At 42.2% G+C, this 18,898-nt stretch overlaps 1 protein-coding gene across 13 annotated transcripts in view; it reads left to right on the top strand.

The window, feature by feature from the left end:
* cdk5rap2 (CDK5 regulatory subunit associated protein 2) overlaps positions 1-18,898 on the top strand; it is a 34,425-nt gene that overhangs the window by 13,406 nt on the left and 2,121 nt on the right. For 5 of the 13 annotated variants that reach the window (XM_040157113.1, XM_040157125.1, XM_040157124.1 and 2 more), the window contains exons 18-49: positions 142-336; positions 487-678; positions 916-1,012; positions 1,108-1,247; positions 1,351-1,467; positions 1,609-1,752; positions 1,869-1,981; positions 2,109-2,248; positions 4,283-4,423; positions 4,540-4,649; positions 4,844-4,987; positions 5,508-5,609; positions 5,747-5,934; positions 6,022-6,346; positions 6,465-8,010; positions 8,206-8,307; positions 8,746-8,894; positions 10,089-10,495; positions 10,644-10,894; positions 11,273-11,324; positions 12,963-13,126; positions 13,968-14,312; positions 14,462-14,587; positions 14,739-14,855; positions 15,093-15,282; positions 16,173-16,294; positions 17,041-17,256; positions 17,453-17,542; positions 17,648-17,913; positions 18,130-18,279; positions 18,371-18,509; positions 18,811-18,857. In XM_040157113.1, coding sequence (XP_040013047.1) covers positions 142-336; positions 487-678; positions 916-1,012; positions 1,108-1,247; positions 1,351-1,467; positions 1,609-1,752; positions 1,869-1,981; positions 2,109-2,248; positions 4,283-4,423; positions 4,540-4,649; positions 4,844-4,987; positions 5,508-5,609; positions 5,747-5,934; positions 6,022-6,346; positions 6,465-8,010; positions 8,206-8,307; positions 8,746-8,894; positions 10,089-10,495; positions 10,644-10,894; positions 11,273-11,324; positions 12,963-13,126; positions 13,968-14,312; positions 14,462-14,587; positions 14,739-14,855; positions 15,093-15,282; positions 16,173-16,294; positions 17,041-17,256; positions 17,453-17,542; positions 17,648-17,913; positions 18,130-18,279; positions 18,371-18,509; positions 18,811-18,857 — 6,627 coding nt within the window. The remainder of the gene's footprint in view (positions 1-141; positions 337-486; positions 679-915; positions 1,013-1,107; positions 1,248-1,350; positions 1,468-1,608; positions 1,753-1,868; positions 1,982-2,108; positions 2,249-4,282; positions 4,424-4,539; positions 4,650-4,843; positions 4,988-5,507; positions 5,610-5,746; positions 5,935-6,021; positions 6,347-6,464; positions 8,011-8,205; positions 8,308-8,745; positions 8,895-10,088; positions 10,496-10,643; positions 10,895-11,272; positions 11,325-12,962; positions 13,127-13,967; positions 14,313-14,461; positions 14,588-14,738; positions 14,856-15,092; positions 15,283-16,172; positions 16,295-17,040; positions 17,257-17,452; positions 17,543-17,647; positions 17,914-18,129; positions 18,280-18,370; positions 18,510-18,810; positions 18,858-18,898) is intronic. The other 8 variants (XM_040157120.1, XM_040157114.1, XM_040157116.1 and 5 more) reach the window with 8 other exon arrangements.

Below are 18,898 nucleotides of genomic sequence, written 5' to 3' on the forward strand. Positions count from 1 at the left end.
CAAATACTCACCTTCACACACTTTAATATTTTCAGCTATGCTCATGGTGGTTTTTCACCATTCTGAACTTGGCTGCTTATTCTTATATGTTTCTGTGAGGCAGTTTTAGATTTTTCTAACTCAGTGTTCCTTTGTATGTAGGAAATGGCAGAATCGATGCTCAACCAGTCGCAGACTAATGCACGTGACCTTGCCGAACAGATGGGCCAGAGGTTAAAGGTCACAGAAGCTATGTTGGCTGAAGCTGTGAAGGCCAGGGAAAGGCTGGTTGCTGACAATGAGAGCGCCGTGGAAGGACTGTTGGCTACAATTAGCAGCAAGGACCAACTTCTCAAGGTCAACATTTAATTATTAAAACATTTTCAAGGGTTTCAATGATTCATTAGGGGGAGCTAAATTTAAAGAATATGTACAGCAATACTTAATTACATCTAAATGTACGCACTCAGCCTCTCATTACTTTGATCTGTTCTTTTGTCTGTCCAGGAGTCTGCTGAGCACTACAACCGCATGTTGTCTGAGCGTACTCAAGAGATTCAGGAACTGAAGAGGCAGCTGTCTGACAGGCAGCAGCAGCTTGCCACTGCTCAGAAGCAAAGCTCCATAACAGCCCAGGAGGGTTGTTTAGAAACTGCAGATCTCAGAGCCCTGCTTGCTGAAAAAGAAAGCCTTATTAACGTAAGATCCTCTGGGATTCAACAGTCATTCAGCTGTAAAATGTGCTTGACTTAGAAGCCTAACAAGGAGAGGAAATTAAAACTCCCAAAGGGTATAGCGCATACTCATTTCCTCTATTGTGATTTCAAATGACTTGGTGGTCTGTCTAAAACCTGTTTTGATTTCTGGACAAAGTTTAAGGTATTAGTCATAAATGGATGACTTAGCAAACTTTATACCTTTCTAATTTTGCAAAAGCTTCTGGCAGAGATGAGGCAGAAGGAGGAGCCGGATCATGTGTTAGAGCTCAGACAAACTATCCAGATCATGCAAGAGAAGTTGGATGAGAGAGAAGGTAAGGCCTTTAGACCTGTAAACCTGCTGACTGGATATTTATAAGTTGGAGTACATGTCGGTCCCACATTTGATTCTATTTTGTCTGCACTGAAGCTGAGCTGTCCAGAAGGAACAGTGAGGATAATGTGGAGAACGTTCCACTCTCCAAGAAGACAGTTGTCGTCCTGAAGAAGGAACTAGCACAGAAAACTGAGGCGCTGAACAAAGCCCTGAAGAGGGAGAATGAACTAAAGGTCAGTTGATTACGAGCATTTAATTATGTCCATAATTTGGACACTGTTGCAAAAGTGTTTTTGTTTTTTTTGTGTAATTCCCTAAATTTTTTTCTTGATCCAGATTTCATTGGCAGAGTTACAGTCATTGCTATCTGACCTGAAAGGTCAAAGTGAAGGTCAGGCTGCTAATATTGAGTCACTAACTGCCACTCTGAAGACCAAGGATGAGATTATCAATGTAAGGATTCACAGACTCAAATTCTCTCAGTGAAACACATAGCAGCTTTTGATAAAGATCTTTTCTTCTGATTGCATGTGAACTCCGTGACCTCTCCTGCTGCAGTCTGATTTGTCATGTTTTGTTTTTGTCTCTGAGCAGGTTCTTCACCAGTGCCTCGGTCAGAGGGGGGACAGTCGCGCTGATCATACCCAGGATCAGATCTTTGGCTCTGGCATGGAAAGATCATTCCCTGGGCTCCCACAAAGAGAGAGAACCATGATTGGTGGTGATAGCCAGCAAGAAGTAAACTAAAAGCTTTACATACTTTTCTGTTGAATTAAATACCAGAAAACAACATATTTTACACTTAATGCTTTGACATTAAGATCGTTCCCCTTTCATTTTCTGTCTTCTGTAAGGCTTTACCCAACCTTACAGCCTTGCAACAGGAGCATGATGCTCTAAACAAAGCCCTGAGAGCTGAACAACAGCTCTACTCTAACCTGGTCAGGACCGTAAAGGAGCAGGACAGGTGGGGCTATTGGTCACTGTGGCAAAACATAATTGCAATTAATTAGTAAAAAAGAAAAGATTATGTTGATTCAGTTAATTTCTTTGATGAATAAATTTAACTCTGAGTTTATGCATGTGTTTTGCAGTGCCCAGCGTCTCCATGCTTTGCAGCTTGAGCTGACGGCGGTGCAGCTTCTCAGGCAGCAGCTAGAGGAGAGCATCAAAACTAATGAGGAGCTAAGGGACGACTTGGACAGAGAAATACACAGAGCCAAACACAGAGAAGGTGCAGTGCAAACACACTGGGTGGTGGATGACAATGGGGAGTGAATGCAAGAAAAAACATGAAAGGAAATAGAAAAGGAAAGAGCATGTTTATCATTGTAGTTAGTAGAACACTAATAGAAGGAAAATACAACTCAGGAATATGTGTAGCCATAGCTCCTAGGGAACACAGATTCACAAACACACCTGTCTTCAATGTTCAGTGTATTTATTCAAATGCTACTTCCTGTCCTCCATGTGTCACCTCACTCTGCATGTACACCTGGTCCCTTCACTGCACTTCTCTTTGTACACTTTCTGTTTACTGTCCTTAACATCATCACCTTCTCATCTGCACGTCTTTGTCCACAGTTGAGTTGCTACCTGTTTTCTCTGTCACTTTTCAAATGCAAAGGCTTCACACTTACCCACACTGTCTCCCAGTTTATCTGTCCTTTGTATTAAAAAAAAAAAGTGAATAAAGTCTGCTTTTGGCCTGTCTTCTCTCCGTCTCTCACCTTTAACCTGCTTGTTTTGACTGTCCCATTAAAACATTTGGTTCTGTGTTGATTGCATCACTTCTCTAAAACCCCTCTGGTCAACCCATCCAACCATCTGTCACATGTATTAGATTCAATTACATAAGCTTGTCATTATATAACAACTTTAATAAAGGTATTAAAGGACATTATACTGATATAGAGTCACAGAGTATCCTACTATAGAGTAGGTTAAGTGGTTGGTGCTTTAGATGTATTGTGACATCAGGACGCAGCTTTGAGACTGACTGAAAGTGTCACTGTATCCTCAGGTAGTCGTCTAAGCCACATTACTTCAGTGTCTGTCCACACGCATGTGCGTTCTCGCCGGTGTGTGCATGTCAAGCGCATGCTCATACCCTGCCCCTGTCTAAATAGAGCCAGGTGAATAAATAGGTCAGCTGTAAGTAACAGGCCCATAGCTCACATTCACACTGAATATAAACTAGATAGCCTAAGTAATTACCACTAATCGTATAACTTGTGCATATGGGCATGCATGCTATATGTAGACAAACACACACAAAATGGATATGTATATGTATGTATATATATATATATATATGTGTGTATATATATATATATATATATATATATATATATATATATATATGTATTTGTATATATATGTATTTGTATATATATGTATTTGTATATATATATGTATTTGTATATATATGTATGTGTATATATATGTATGTGTGTATATATATGTATGTGTGTATATATATGTATGTGTGTATATATATGTATGTGTATATATATGTGTATATATGTAATATATGTATGTATGTATATGTGTGTGTATGTGTGTGTATATATGTGTGTGTATATATGTGTGTATATATGTGTGTATATATGTGTGTATGTGTATATATGTGTATATATATGTGTGTGTGTGTATATATGTGTGTGTGTGTATGTGTGTATATATGTATATATATATGTGTGTGTATATGTATGTATATGTGTGTATATGTGTGTATATGTATATGTGTGTATATATGTGTATATGTGTGTGTATATGTATATTTTTGGGGAAAACCTTTTTTTGTGATTTGATTTGATATGCCTATTGAATACATAATAAATTCCCCATTATTTGAATCATATAAAATTATATTTTTTTGTTTGAAATTATATTAAATTCGGTCGGTATCATAAGTTTAGATTTTACACAGATACATACCCATAAATGATTAAATTTCAATTTTAAATTGGTCTCTTAATTTCCTCTAGAACTGCATTTAGTCTTATCTAATATACATGCTTCCTGACTAGTTTGTTCATATATGTTGCCAATATTTTAATTGTTGTGAAAGACTATTGCAATACAAAGTCGACCAAAGTTTTAACTACAGATGGTACAGATGATTGTTAATTTAAAGTTAAGAAATTCTGATTTACCCACATGTTAAAACGCTGCACTGCTCTGTAACATTGTTACTTTACAAAGAAATGTACTTCCTTGTCACCCAGAGACATAGCTGCATGTAACCCTCTGTGTATCTCTTCAGGTATGGACCTCATTGATCCTAAAGAACTTGAGAGCATGAGACATCAGCTTGAAGATGCACAGCGCTGGAATGTCTCTCTGCAGGCTCGCTTAGGAGCCATCCAGAACCGCGGAGGAGGGGTTGGTGGGGCCAATGATGGTGGTACGACCAGAAAAAATACACAGGATTTAGCATTCCAATGTGTCCAGCAACAGTTTTTCAAGAGTTATACCAGATGGGAGTCTTTCTGTAACTATAATATTTTTTCTATGCTTCAGGTGACACTTTGAGTTTCATTGGCGATCAGACTTCCTACATGAGTATATGTGTGGGAGAGGGACAGGATGACAGCTTGTCTCTACTCTCTCCACAAGAGCTCAAGCAGAAGGTAAATTCCTTTTAAACTAATAAATCTGTTGAAAAAAAAAAAAAGTATTGTCTCTCAATCTTATGAATATATAGCCTCATAAAAGTTATTAATAGTATATATGACTTTAATAGGTTGGCAAGATCTGTCACTAAAACACTAAAGCAGGAAGACAATCATGCCACTGGATAAAAAATTGTGCTTCTGTGCTTTAGGTGCTGGACCTGCAGGATTGTGTCAGCAGACTGCAGACTTTAAACAACGAGTTGAAGAGCCGACTGTTACTACTGGAGAAATCAGAGCATGACACTTTTAACAAGGAAGACAAAGACATTGCCAGCCATAGCCCCTGCAAACAGGTTAGAAGCCACAAAAGACAGCTGCAAATGGAGGAAGTTGTGACATCAAAGTTTATCTCCTAAACCTTACAATAAAGGGCACTTTTTTCATTTATCAGCTATATTTTTGTACAGTATGTCATCATTTAGCAAATACTTTATGAATCACGTCTGAGTCATCGTCTAAAACCCACCTTTAGCAGTTCCTTTCTAACCTTTGAACCTACATCTTAACCTCTGCTCTGTCTAGCCTGTTACTAATGTCTCTTTACTCCGTGGAACTATATGTCTTATTTCTCTAACAACTGTGTTTCTAGTCTGTAGTAGAAGATACCCTCTTCTTCTGTCCTTCACCTCTCCTAACCAGTCCCTGTTTTTTATCTCTGTGTCCCATGAAATTGTCTCTCTTTGCCATGCCACATTAGACACATCATGCCATTCTGCTGTTGCTGTGCAGTGTTTTATGGATTCTGTTCCCTCATTAAGTTTTTCTTTTACCGAGCCATGTGTATCATACTCGCCTCCCATCCCATTACTCTAGCAGCTAGAGAAGACACAGGAGACACAGCCTTTGGCTCACAGTGACAGGACGCATCACCCCGGTAGGGATAAAGAGAGCCAGACAGACATCCAACTAGGACAGGTATGAAAGATTTGAATGAATTATTAAACTTTGAAGAGCTTTTAAAATATTTTAATATTCAATTTAATGTAAATACTATGGGCAATTCCCTTTTTCATGTGACTTTAGGTCATATTTCTAAACTATGTTGTTTTTAGATTGTGTCTGGAAATCTGTTGGGTGATGAGAGTATGGACAGTGGCCTTTGCCAGAGTAGAGAGCATGCTCAGTCTGGCAACAACACTTTGGACCCTGGAGAGAGAGATTCTAGGGAGAAGAACAGAGACGTAATGGCACTAATGTCCCTGCTGACTGACTGTGGGGCTACATCAGTCTCGCATCTTAGGTGGGTTTTTTCTTCAGCAGTGTCCAGATCGTACTCCTTATTTTCATTGCAAACTTCAGTAAACTGATCAGTTTTCCCTTATTGCAGAGAGAAGCTGCTCAGACTTAGATCAGAAAATGTGGAGCTGCGGGGCCTCCTGAAAGAACAAAAATCTACTGAGTGTAAAGAGAAAGAGAGCACAGATGCCTCAGGCAACAGCAGTGATGGACAGGCTGAATTGAGGCAGGGTATGGAGACACCGCAGGTCAAGATGTCGAAGGAAAAGGGAGAGAAGAACTCTAACGAACTGTCAGATGGGGAGACCACTGTCACATCAGAGGTAGTTGTCAGCACTGCAGAGGGGATGGAGAGTCCACAAACTAAAGGCCAGTCACAAAGCAAGAGTGGCAAGCAGGATGTCGCAAAGCATGGTGTAAGTTTTGCACTACAATAGTAATAGTAATAGACAGACGCACCACATCGCTCCCTGCAGGAAGTCTAAGTGTCAGTGTTTTTAATATTTGCTGTTCTGTTTTTTGTTTCAAATGTAGGCTGGTGTCAGATCTCGCCTTCCTGTTCCTGTGAGACTGAGAGTGGAAGCTAGCAGCAGTGGAAGGCTGTTTCTTAGCTCTGAGCATCTGGGAACTGACGCACTTCAGCACCTTCATTCGGATGATGTCTATGGGTCTGACCAGCAATTGCATGCAGAATCTGACTCCTCAATATCACTCCAGCAAAGCACTTCCCCTTCTTCCACAATCAGATATGCACAATGTAGCGGCGGTCCAGTAGAGGCGGACAAGGGCTCCGAAGCCCCAAACAGACTGGAAAACCTACAGGCTGAATCTGCTCTTTTCACCCAGCTGGAGCTCCTCCACCAAGAGTGCCAGGAGAAAGAGACCTTGATCAACAAGCTAAGTGAGCAGCTTGCTGATTGGGAGGAGCTTCACGCTCAGCTTCAGGAAAAGGAACAACTTAATCGCCAGTATGTAGAGGCCTTACAGGCTGCAGAATCCACTATCGCTTACCTGACTGCCTGCAGTCTGGACAGTCAGGGAGGATTTGGGTCACAAACCAATTTAGGCATAGGCTCTAGTTCTGTGGGTTCAGATGCTGTGCTCCACAGCAGATGCATGGAGCTGCAGAAAGCCCTACAGGACAAGGAGGAGCTCAACAACCAGCTTATAGAGCTTCTGAACATGGCAGAGAAAGCCATCACCTCCTCTGACAGCCAAGAAAAGAATCCAGAAATCGGTGATCTATGCCTAAAGATAGAGGGCGCCTTACAGCAGGTGAATGAATTTTCAAATAGAGAGAACCCAAGAGGTGTTTTTGGAAGCACTGACGACTCAATGCAGGAGTTGCAACGACACACAGACTCCTTGCAGGAGGCACTTTGGGAGCAGAACAGGCTCAATGCAGAGCTGCAGGAAAAACTGAGAGCTGCAGATGCTGCTGCACAACAGGACTACAACTGTAACAGTGCTGGCCAGGATGGTAAATGTTCAAGGCAGACAGCAGCAGAAAATGAGTCAGAGGAACACCATGGGGCAATGGGAAGTTCTGATAAAACTAGTTTAAATCAGGAGATGACCAAAGTTCTAATGAACTGCCTTAGTGCAACAGAGTCTGCCATCGCCTCTTTAGCAGAACACTGTACAAATCCTTGCTCCTTGACTTCTGCTAGATCATCACAGATCAGCACTGACCTGCAGATGAATTTAGACAAACTTCAGAAAGCCCTGCATGAGAGGGAAGAACTGAGAGAACCCACCCAGCCAACAACCAAATCCAGAACAAAGGGACAACCTCATCGAGAGATCCATCAAAATCTCTGTCTCCTCTACAAGGTGTTCAGTGATCTCTCCCACAGGATTTCTGAATTGCAGGCTTCCCTACAAGACGAGAGGAACCATAGAGAGGAGAGCGAGGCCCACAGGACAATGCAGGACGGCAAAGGATTACCACCAAGTGTTCAGCTCCAACTGGAGACTCTCCATAAGGCACTGAGGGAGAAGAAGAAGGCATGTAAAAACCTGGAGGAGAAACTTGCCAGTGCTCTTACTGAGACACCCTCCCCTGAAACTGCACGGAAAAGTAAGATAACACAGGCAGAGGTTCATGCTTCAGCAAATCAAATTTGTAACCATTTTGTGACAAAGGCATATACATGTAAAGTTAAACCCTTTCGTTAATTTAGATTGATCAGGAACACCATAAAGGAGAGAGACAAGATTCTGTACACGTTAAATGATTTCTTCCTAACCCAAAATATATTGCCTCCAATGCCAGCTCTGGAGCAGGATGACAAAGGCGTGCAGGTGGATTTGCAGGACCTGGGTTACGAAACCAGTGGCAAGAGTGAGAACGATAGGGAAGAGAGCAGTAGCACAGGTAGACGGCCTCTAGACAGACTCTGCATGTCTGTCTGCTGAGCGGACACTAATCTCAAATGTGGATAGATTCTTTTTATGTCTGCATGAGGAGTGAACGAAGGCGACTGTAACACACTGTCTCTTAAATTGAGAAATGTTTTCTGTTTGGGTCTCATTACCACACAGTCTCTCTACTGGTTTTAACCTGGTATTTCTTGGCACTATTCCCAAATTTGAATGGGCTGTCAATATTCTGCATAGATAAAATCTTGCATGTTTCCACTCTGAAGTTTGGGAATGTCTTTTCAGCACTTATTAACCTTTCACTTTTATTTCCTTTCCGTATATCAACAGAAGTGATTTTATTTCCACGTGGCACTATCACCTTTTGTTTTCCACAACGTCTGATGTTTTTCTGTTCCTTATTTGACTGTTTCTGTGTCCATTATATTGCCAGATCTAGAGGTCGGTGTGAAGCCTAGTTGCAGTGCCTCTAGCCTACCTTCCCTGCTGAAGCATGAACAGGCCACCTTTTCCTCTACAGAAAACTTGGACTCAACCTCCAGCACCCCGTACCCTAGTTCCCCAGCGCTCAGCTCAGCCAAGGTATTCAACTTATCATTTTCTAAACCACTCACTTAAGAAAGATGGTCCAATCACAGCTTTCAACTGTAGCTAGGCCTAGCGGGTCTGATAAGTTTTGGATTTCTCCATAGGTTGAGCAGTGTGCATCAGGCTTTAGTATATATAGATATACAGTAGATATACGTAGAAATTCAGTATTTATCAAGAGTCTGGAGGGTGGAGTTTCTGTTTTAAGCCATTCCAAAACCAAAAATACAAACACAAAAGTGTAAGGAATGAATTAAATAGTGTTTGTCTTGTTGAATGCACGCTGCAATCATTAGCATGTACAGCTAACTAGCTTACTGACTAGAGTAGTGAGTGAGCCTTACCGTCAAGGCCAAGGAACACATCAATAACTAACATTAGTTTGTAGGGTTATAGGTTACATTTTTTTTAAAAAGAAGCCCTTCTCACAATTAACGCATCTACCTTGTGGTAGCCCTTGATTCTACTAATGTTTTAGAGTGTGGGCTAATATTAGCAGGTCTGTCCTGTTTGTTATTTCATCTGAGGAAGTTTACGTTCCAGCAACCCCAACAAATGTTACCAATGATAGCATTCTATTTTCCATACATAGGTTTCCATAGGTATTCGTTTTACTTTTCTCTTGTTACGTTAAAAGTGGAAACGTACACTGTTTGAAAATGTAACATGTATGTAACCAAAGAGGCCAAACAAGGTTTTGTAAGAACAAAATAACAGCCTGATCGTACTTTTTTCTTTATCATACTTATAATATTTTTTTTAGGAACTGTTACAAGAACCATTCTGTTTATTTCCATGTTGTCTAAATGAATCATCAGCTGGTGAGGATGCTGACTTTTGACCTGAAAAATGCAACTTTAGCATTTTAGCACGTTAGCATGCATGTAGCTATCAAGTGTGTATTTAATAGCCCATTTGCAGGGTTCTTCATTTAAAATGAGTCAGATAGAAATATCTGCCAGTGACAGTTTCAAAATTGATACAAGTTTTGAGTGATAAATCTGCCACTGTTATTATTGTAAACTGCATTTGTGCCCTGTGAGGTTGACAGGTGAAGGTAACTGAGGGGTGCCGGGCTTTCAATTTTATTCCATTTAATGACAACTAGCCACTCTAAAAATTGCATAACCGAAAAAAATAAGTTGAAACTGATTTGAATAATATCAACTTTATCCTGTCTGTTTTCAGGTTAGTCTGAAAAGCCTGCAGGTCTATGATGAGTATGGTGTTTCTGAGGACCCTCTCCAGCTTCAGGCACAAGTCAGAGAGCTGAAGGTCCAGCTGGAAAACCAGACCAAACTTATTCTCCAAATGCAAAATGTTCTGCGTAGGAACTCCCTATCAAGTGACCTTGTTGCCAACACCTCTGACCCATCCGTCGTAATCAGGGATCAAGAAGGGAAACAGAAGGAGGATAATAACCAAGACAGGAGCTACAGAACTGGGCAACTAAAGGGGAAAAGGGAGGGGGAGAACCAGGAGATGAAGGATAAAAACAGCTGTCTGAATATGGAAGTGGAAAGAGAGAGAAGGGTGAACAGAAGCATGAGTGAACAGCTGTCACAGACCCGCAGCCGCTCTACATCACCTGCCAGGTCAACAGTCTTATTCAGTGCACTATCAATATTATGATCTTTTTACACAGAGTAAAAGCTGCACAGTCATTTTGTAAATCAAATCTTGACTCATGCTGTCAACTTTGGTGTTTCTTCCCTGCTTGCCCTCATTCTGTCTTCTCCTTAGACTGGACTCCCTGGTACAGTCGCAGGCCAGGGAGCTGTCACAACTGAGGCAGCAGATCAAGGAGAGCCGCAGACTGGGAGCACTGCAGCGTCGCCAGCTGGAGGAGCTGAGCAAGGCCTTCAAGGAGCTGCTGCAGACCAGCGAAGTCGACTACTACTTTGGAGAGGTGGTCAAAGAGCAGCTGGACAAGAGCCTGAGTCTTCTGGACAGGCTAGAGGGACGGCTAGACAAAGGTAGCTGCTGCCTTGACGGTATTTGCATTTGTTGTCTTTTGAGAAATGTTGCTAATCAGAACCCCACTGCACTAACACAATTTATTATTTTATAACAGTAATTTATGATATATTACTGGGCCAAAACACGAAACTCCAGGGAAATCACATGCAAATAAAGAATGATGTTGGGATCTCTAACAACTGAGCGTTGTCTGACTGGGCAATAAATAAATAATATTTAATGTCAGTATTTAGTCAAACTTAAGAAGGGAAAGGAGTTTTAGTCATATGAAAACAGAAACCTATTATGCTTTGACAAAGAGAAAGCAGAGAGAGATGAACACACAAGAGCAGTCATTCGTAACTGATTTTTACGGACAGGTCTTTGACAGCATCTTTTCCTCTGTCTGCTAGGAGACTCTCATCTGGATAATGAGGATATGGCAGCTCTGGAACTGTCTCACAGGTACATCTCTAACTCTGATACTGTACTTGCTTCTTTTTGACATCTTAATTCATTTGCTTATATTGAATTTATTGTATTTATTCATGATACTGTTGTTAAGTTAAAAAAAAAATGAAAGAGAACCATCACACCAGGGGCTTGTAATGGTTCATATTTAATAATCTGCAGTTGCAACTTTGCTAACAACATGTTTTTACCAATCACTGATTCAATGACCTCATCATCAGTCATGATTCTGCACCCACAAAAGTATTTTTAGAATTTTTTAGAATAGAGTATTCCTACTATTATTTTGGCTTTGCTGTACAGTATATTACTGTAGGTTCAACCTACGTTGCATTTTTAATTTTTTTCCCTTTTTTTTTCTTGGATGGTTCTGTATTTTTTTTTTTTTCGTACATGTTACTGTTTGAGATTTGAGGGTCATTAGCGGAGCTGTTTTGATGATGTTTGTCTCGTGACCCCCTCCGTGCAGCCAACTGCCTTATGACCCGGGGGCGGTGCATGTGATGTTGCTTTTGAATAGCGTCCTGCTGTTGACCCGATTTTGTCTGTGTGTCAACCAAAACATTAAGGTCACACAACCCCCTAACTAGGTCAGTGGTGTCTCACAGACATCAGGACATCAACAGAGAACACACACAGCACATGTCACTTTTTATCCATTTATGTCCTTCACAGTTCAAGCAATATCTTACTGAAAGCAAATGAATTATTTAGCTTTGTATAAAACACCAAGATGAGTACGTATGTTGAGTTCAACCCACTGAACAAAATTTGGAACAATTCTTTTTTTTTTTTTTTTTTTTACATGTTATACATTTTTATTTCCCACCATCTGCAGGATATAATTATCAGGGAACTCCAGGTGCGTTTTTCCATTATGTTTGACTGGGGAGAATAGTAAAATCCTAGCATCAGAGATTCTAAAAACAGTGATTTTATTTCGATTTATTTATGATTTATTTTTTTGGCACAGAAACGTTGACTTTGCCGTTACAAAATAATCTAAACAATTAGTAAATTTTTCAGCAGCAGTTTTGTACCATTAGATTAGAAATGAAAGTTGCTCAGAGTGAGAGATGTTCCTTCATATTGTCGATGATGTGGACAGTCTCGGGGAGCGTCAGCAGGGATCACAGTCACTGCTGTCCCATGAGGAGAGCATGAGAGAGCCTCCTGACAGCCCGGCTAGAATCCAGCAGGAGTTAGATAATCTGCGTGTGGAGCTAGAGGGCGAGAGAGAGCTGCTGCAGCAGAACCTCAGCTTCCTCGTCCAGCATAACCTCACCCTGGCTGAATGCACCAGGGAGCAGCTGGACCTGTGAGTGGGTTTGATCCATACAGACAGCATGACGTTTGCCGTGAACTCCTTCCATATCTTCCAGCTTTGTATTTCCACTGAAAGTTGCAAGCCCTCTGGTTGGAAACTTTTTTTGACTTCTTCAGTCTTTCAGTTCTGTATCTTTTTTGGGTGCTGTTCCTCAATCTATGTATTTGTTTCACGTTGTTTCGCTCTGCGTAACCCAGCGAGATGATGTGATGAATAAAATCCTGCTGTTGGGTGTTCTTAAAGACTGAGGCATCCCAGCTGGTATTAACATCACTCATTCCTCCTCCTCTTCCTCCTCCTCCCAGGCTGGCTAAAGAGCTGCAGGAGAAGAACCGTGTCATCCAGAGCCTGCAGAGCCAGTTTAGAGGCCAAAGTCCCAGCAGCCACCACAGCTCTCACTCCGATCTGTATCACTCAGACAGGACCTCCTCCTCCTGCCATAGCACGCAAGGTGGCAATCGAGCTCACAGTAAGCATTTCCAGATGCAATGCTTAAACATAGTTTTAATAAGGGAATTAATGTTCAATGGGTGTGAAAGCCAAGTCCAATGATAGTCTTTAGTGTCACAGACACTAGGCCCAGCCAGGTATAGTGTGTACTAGACTAGTATTAACTCTGTTTGCGCCATTAAAATGCATATTTTTCCCCTTTTCTTGTCTCAGTGGTTTGTCATTGAGATTACCTGAGCCCTTGTCCACAGCTCGGCCCGTCTAGTCGCAGCCTGTAATGGCACTTATTTTCCACTCAGATCCATTCAGTTGCAGTGAGGCGTCCCGCAGGACAAAGCACACCGGCCAAGGGCAGAGCAGGTGTCCAGTTTCAGTGCACCCCCACTTAAAGTTGCATTATTCAGTGGCACCTCTGTGGTTCAATCTTCAAATTGTGTTTCCCTTGGGGAAAGAGACGGTGAAGGCCATTACGGAGGGAAGTGAAGCATGTGGATATGGGAGAGGTCCTGCACAGGGACCTGTCAAACCAAACTCACACTTCCCGCAATGCTACAACACTGCATTGTTGCAAATACTGACCTAATTGGCTCCTGACATTGCAGTGCTCATTTTGTTCTGCAGCTCCTTGTTGGCAAGGCTATGGATGACATTGTGCTCCAACTATAGTTCCAGAAGCATAACCCACTATTAATTTAATGATTTAATGCTGAGTGATGAAGGGAAACAAAGGTCTTTCACAAAACCATGATGTAAAAAGGCTTTTTACACCACGAAAGATGAATAAAAGGGTGTGGTGAATATCTATTTTTTACATTTTCAGTGTTAATCTATCTACCTGTTGTTTCCCTGTACGTGTTTAGGCCAGCGACACCCCCCTGATTGGACGGGAGCAGCTGTCCCTCCTGTAGGCGGAGCTCTGGAGGAAGGTGTGTCCGGTCACAGGGACACCGCCAGCAGACTGCAGGGCCTGCAGAGGGAGAACGGGCGACTGCATGAGCAGCTGAGAAGCAGCGAGGAGCTCAACGCCACCCTGCGCAGTGAACTGGACCTCCATCGCTCAATTATGGCCCAGAGCAGCTCCCAGCATCAGGAACAGGACCAAGGCCACGACCAGGAGGGGTCAGGGCCTCAGACGGAAGGACTTAAAGGAGACGGAGACACCAAAGCAAAGAATGCTGCCGAGCAGCCTCGCACGATGAGTTCAGGTAGATATTGTCAGAATATCTCTGCCTCTGCCTCTTAGATTTTGACTGTTCCTCTGTCTCTTGTAAGTCCCCCGTTTTTACTGTAAGTGCAGTTATAAGTCCCCTTGAAGTACCCCTTTGATTTAGCTTCGTGCGTGTGTGTTTGTCAGACCTGCTGGCAGAACATCTACAGGAGATCCGAGCTTTGCGACAACGCCTGGAGGAGAGCATCCGCACTAACGACCGTCTCAGGGAACAGCTGGAGAAGAGACTAGCCGAGGTGGAGAAAGACCCAGGTACTCACCTAAAACTGAACACTATCCTAATCTCTCTCCATCAATGTTATCGAACAAAACTCTGCATACAAAATGAGGCTATATTTTCTCTCATTCGTTGTACTTACTCCCCTTACTCGCTGACTGATGAGTGTGTGTATCCTTGGTTCAGCAGCTACCAATATCTTCATCAACGGCAATGAGGAGCAGGGTCAGCTGGCTAATGAGGTGCGATTCCTCTGGGGACAAAATCAAGCCCTGAAGGAACAGCTCAACCTGGGGTCTAGAGGTAAAACGCGCATTTTCTTACGAGCTGATTTTGGCATAATGTGGAACACACATACCTTTTTCAGCCAGTAGACCAAGAGAGGTATAGAACCAAAATTTTCCAAATACCAGTTCATTCTGGCCAGTGCTGTTTTTGGGCTGCCCTAAAAGTTTGCCCTTACTTTTATCAAATACATACACAAATGTGTCACTCATATGGTCCAAAACACTAACTTACAAATACTTTTATTTCCTCCAGACAAGCAGAAGGAGAACGAGAAGCTACGAGAGACTCTGGCCAGGCGGACTGCCAAACTGGAGCAGAGCAGGAAGGAGTCTGAGGCTCTGAGGCAGGAAAACAGCCGACTTCAGGAGAGGCTGGAGCACAGCAGCCAAGAAAACGCAAAGCTGCAGGATTCATTGCATTACAGCAAAGAGGAGCTGCACAGGTACACGCACGTACACACACACACACACACACACACACACACACACACAGGTAATATCAGTACTACCACAACAGGCAGTTGTGGACCACAAACATCTAAAGGTCTCCTTGCAGTACACACTTAATGTCATTACTACTCTCCTCCATGCAACCTGAGACTAACCAAGGCTGCTAATTGTCGTTCTAAAGAGTCATTACTATGACCATTATTCCATACTATTAGTACAACTCGGAAACATGATAGTCTGTCATTTGAAGGCTCATCCGTGATCACACGCATGCACACCACCATAATGATGGTATACGACCTCTTGCCCAGAGTCCTACTGACACAGTTGAGTGAGGCTGAAACCCGAAACCTGGAATCTAGTTTACTGTCAGATCACTTCTCCTCTCGCTTTCCTTGTCTTGCCACTCTGAGTGTGTGTGGCGTTTGTACTGTATACATAAGGCTCATTGTTTTAGTTTTTTACTGAGTTCCCTGAATAATACTCAGCTTTTACATGCACGGGGACATTAGGTCTGGGTGAACCTGAGCTTAAACTGATCTGCTTCTTTAAAAAACTTCAGTTTCCTGCTGTAAGTAGAAGCTTTGCACTTTGAAAATGCTCAGGCTATAGAAAGTGGGGAGAAAAAAAACACATAAGGTACTGATGATTACTATTAAACAAACAATCTGTTTAACCACAGGCAGTATGGCGGCAAATCGTAAGTTTAAAAACAATACAATATGTAAATAGAAAATAATGAACCTACATGTACAGTACATAATGTATTTAAGAGTAGATCATTTTTATGAATTGCCAATCTTTCTGATAATGTAGCCTGATTTGTTTTCATCCTTCTAGTCACTGAATTTTGTGTCTTTCTGTTTGTTTTGTGTGTTTCCAGGTTGCGGTGCGAGGTAAAGCTCCAGAGGCAGCAGCTGTCCGACTCCCAGCATCTCCTCCAGTCACTGCGAGTGGAGCTGCAAGTTTATGAAAAGATCAAGACTGAAGATCAGAAACACAACGGTACGAAGTTTTGTTTTTTTTTTCTCTAAAAGATGCCTATTGAAATTTTAGTAGCTTAAATTGTAAGAGTGATTGATATTGGATATGGCTTCTAAGACCGCGCTGGTCTTGGAGAGATGACACTGTGCACTAAGCAACAACCACAAATCATCTCAATTTTACCATGTTTTAGTTGTAATTGTTCATGGATTTGTAGCAGAACTCTCTTTCCATCTTGAATTTGGGCTCAGTTTTTATTACGTTACAGCTGTTTCTATAATATTGCTATTGGAATGTGACACAATGACAGTGGCTTGGTTTTAAAAGCCTCTTACACTGAAAAAAAAAAGAAACATAGGGATGGAAAATTGTATCAGGTAGTGGTGTTCTGGGATACTGACCTAGAGATTGACAGATGCAGAGATCTTATTTTCCATTTCAAAGATTGAGTAACCACAGGCTAGCACTGAAAATAATCTTGAACAAATCAACACGACTGCATTTAGTGTTTTAAATTTAAAGTCTGAGGAAACTAAAGATACCATAGGCTATATTAGGTCACTCTCTGAGGTCTTAAATACTTAAAAACCAGAGAATAGGAGTTCAACTTTTACCTCCAGTGAAGTTTATTTTAATAAAGAGTTGGACAGATATAAATCGTCTTATGTTCCAAGCCAGTTTGCTTCTGCGCCGTGCCTCTGTTTCCTGTTGTATTTCCTCAAACAATAATGAGATGATGAGATTGTTTCCTTCATTGCACCTCTAAGCAGAATCGCGTGAGACAACCCAGGAGCCAGTTCCCGTCCCTTCCTCCAACTCAGTGGACCTGGGTGAGCTGCTGTCGGAGATCAGACACCTGAGGCTGCAGCTGGAGAGGAGCATCCAGACCAACACGGCTCTGCGCCAGAGACTGGAGGAGCAGCTGCTCAGAGGACCCAACCGCTCTGAGACAATCAACATCAACTACCTGCTGTCCTCTCCAGGTAAACACAAGGCGCAGACCCACATGCTAATTACCCGTGGCACGTATACAGGGACATGTTAACACACACACACACACACACACACACACACACACACACACACACACACACACACACACACACACACACACACACACACACACACACACAGAGGAATCCGCCAGTCATGTCAGAGTTGGTTTTACATTTGTCTTAGATGAAGGGAGCAAGTCACCGGGTCGTGAAGGCTGTGATCCTCTCCGTCACTCATTTCAGTCTCACAACGAACACACCAGAGTCCTCCGTGGTAAGAAGAACGTACCGGAGTTGGCATGATGTTTCATTATAGCAGTAAATACAAACCCATACAGATTAGCATTGTTATCCAGCGTATTTTAAAACGCCTTTCCAGATGAGAAACATCGTGCTCAGTCAGAGGTGGACGGTGGGTCCTTCAGCAGCAGCAGCTCTGGTGACAGCCTCTCTGGCGCCCCTTCTCGCCTGGTCCCGGGCCACAGGATGTGGGCCAGTCGCAGCGGTCGCCACATTTTGGGCCTGATTGAGGACTACAACGCCCTGCGCAAGCAGATCTCAGAGGGTCGCAAACTGTCGCACAGCATGGACGCACAACTGCAGGAGTGTGTGCACACACTCAGGCAGCAGGGCTCCGACAACAAGGTACAAAAACAGCACAAACTCACATTTTAGATGTTTTTAGTTGCAGCTGGTGGTATGTCTGATTGATGATAATGGGAACACGGTAGCTGAATGTGAAGGTTGTAAGAAGGTTTAAATGGTATTTATTAGTAAATATTAAACTGGACTTAACATTCCACAGCAAAAATTATCTATAACATATTGTCAACAGAGTTCATGTGATTGTGTTCTTCATAGGTTATAGAACATCAGCATATGAAGAGTTTATCCAGCAGCATGAACACCATGCAACAGGTGTTAGAAGAGGCTGGTCGACTGCTCAAACTGGTTTGGAGAGTCTCTTTGCCGGCAGGAAACTCAGCAGGGGACAGTGGCAACAACCAGCAGGTAAACAAGCACAGACACACACATTGTATGTAGCCTGTCCAGTGAGGAATCTACAGACCAAACCCCTTATCCTTTTATTCTCCATCATCAGTATGAGCTGCTGAAAAATGAGATATCCAGACTGAAGAGCAGGCTGTCGCAGCAGGAGAGGATGCTGAGTGGGGCCGTTAAACGCCTCCGCACCACCAACCAGCTCAAAGAGGGAATGGAGAGGGTCATCATCGATCAGTGTATGATCATCTTGTTTTACTTTAACAGCTTGAGTTGAAACAGTTGCTACTAATATTGTCTGCTCCTAAATTCTCCAATGTGAGGATATTGTACTTTTCTCTGCATCATTGTAAATTGAATGTGTTTTAAAATGACAAAAAAAACAAAACATTTGAAAATGTCACCTTGGGCATTTTTTTTTTTTTTTTTTTAACAATTTTCTGTCATTCTCTAGGTTCAAAATAAATCCTAAAAATAAAGTTTCAGCTCTTCAGTCACAAATTAAGATATGTGACTTAATATTTTTTCCCCTCTATGCAGTGTCTCTAACCCATGGAGTGCTGAAGAAAGCCAGGGGGAACTTGGAGGTGAGTTACCCAAATCGCCAGTCCCCAGTTAAAATGTCAAC

The sequence above is a fragment of the Xiphias gladius genome, chromosome 20 (genome assembly GCF_016859285.1).
Source record: "Xiphias gladius isolate SHS-SW01 ecotype Sanya breed wild chromosome 20, ASM1685928v1, whole genome shotgun sequence".
NCBI lineage: Eukaryota > Metazoa > Chordata > Actinopteri > Istiophoriformes > Xiphiidae > Xiphias > Xiphias gladius.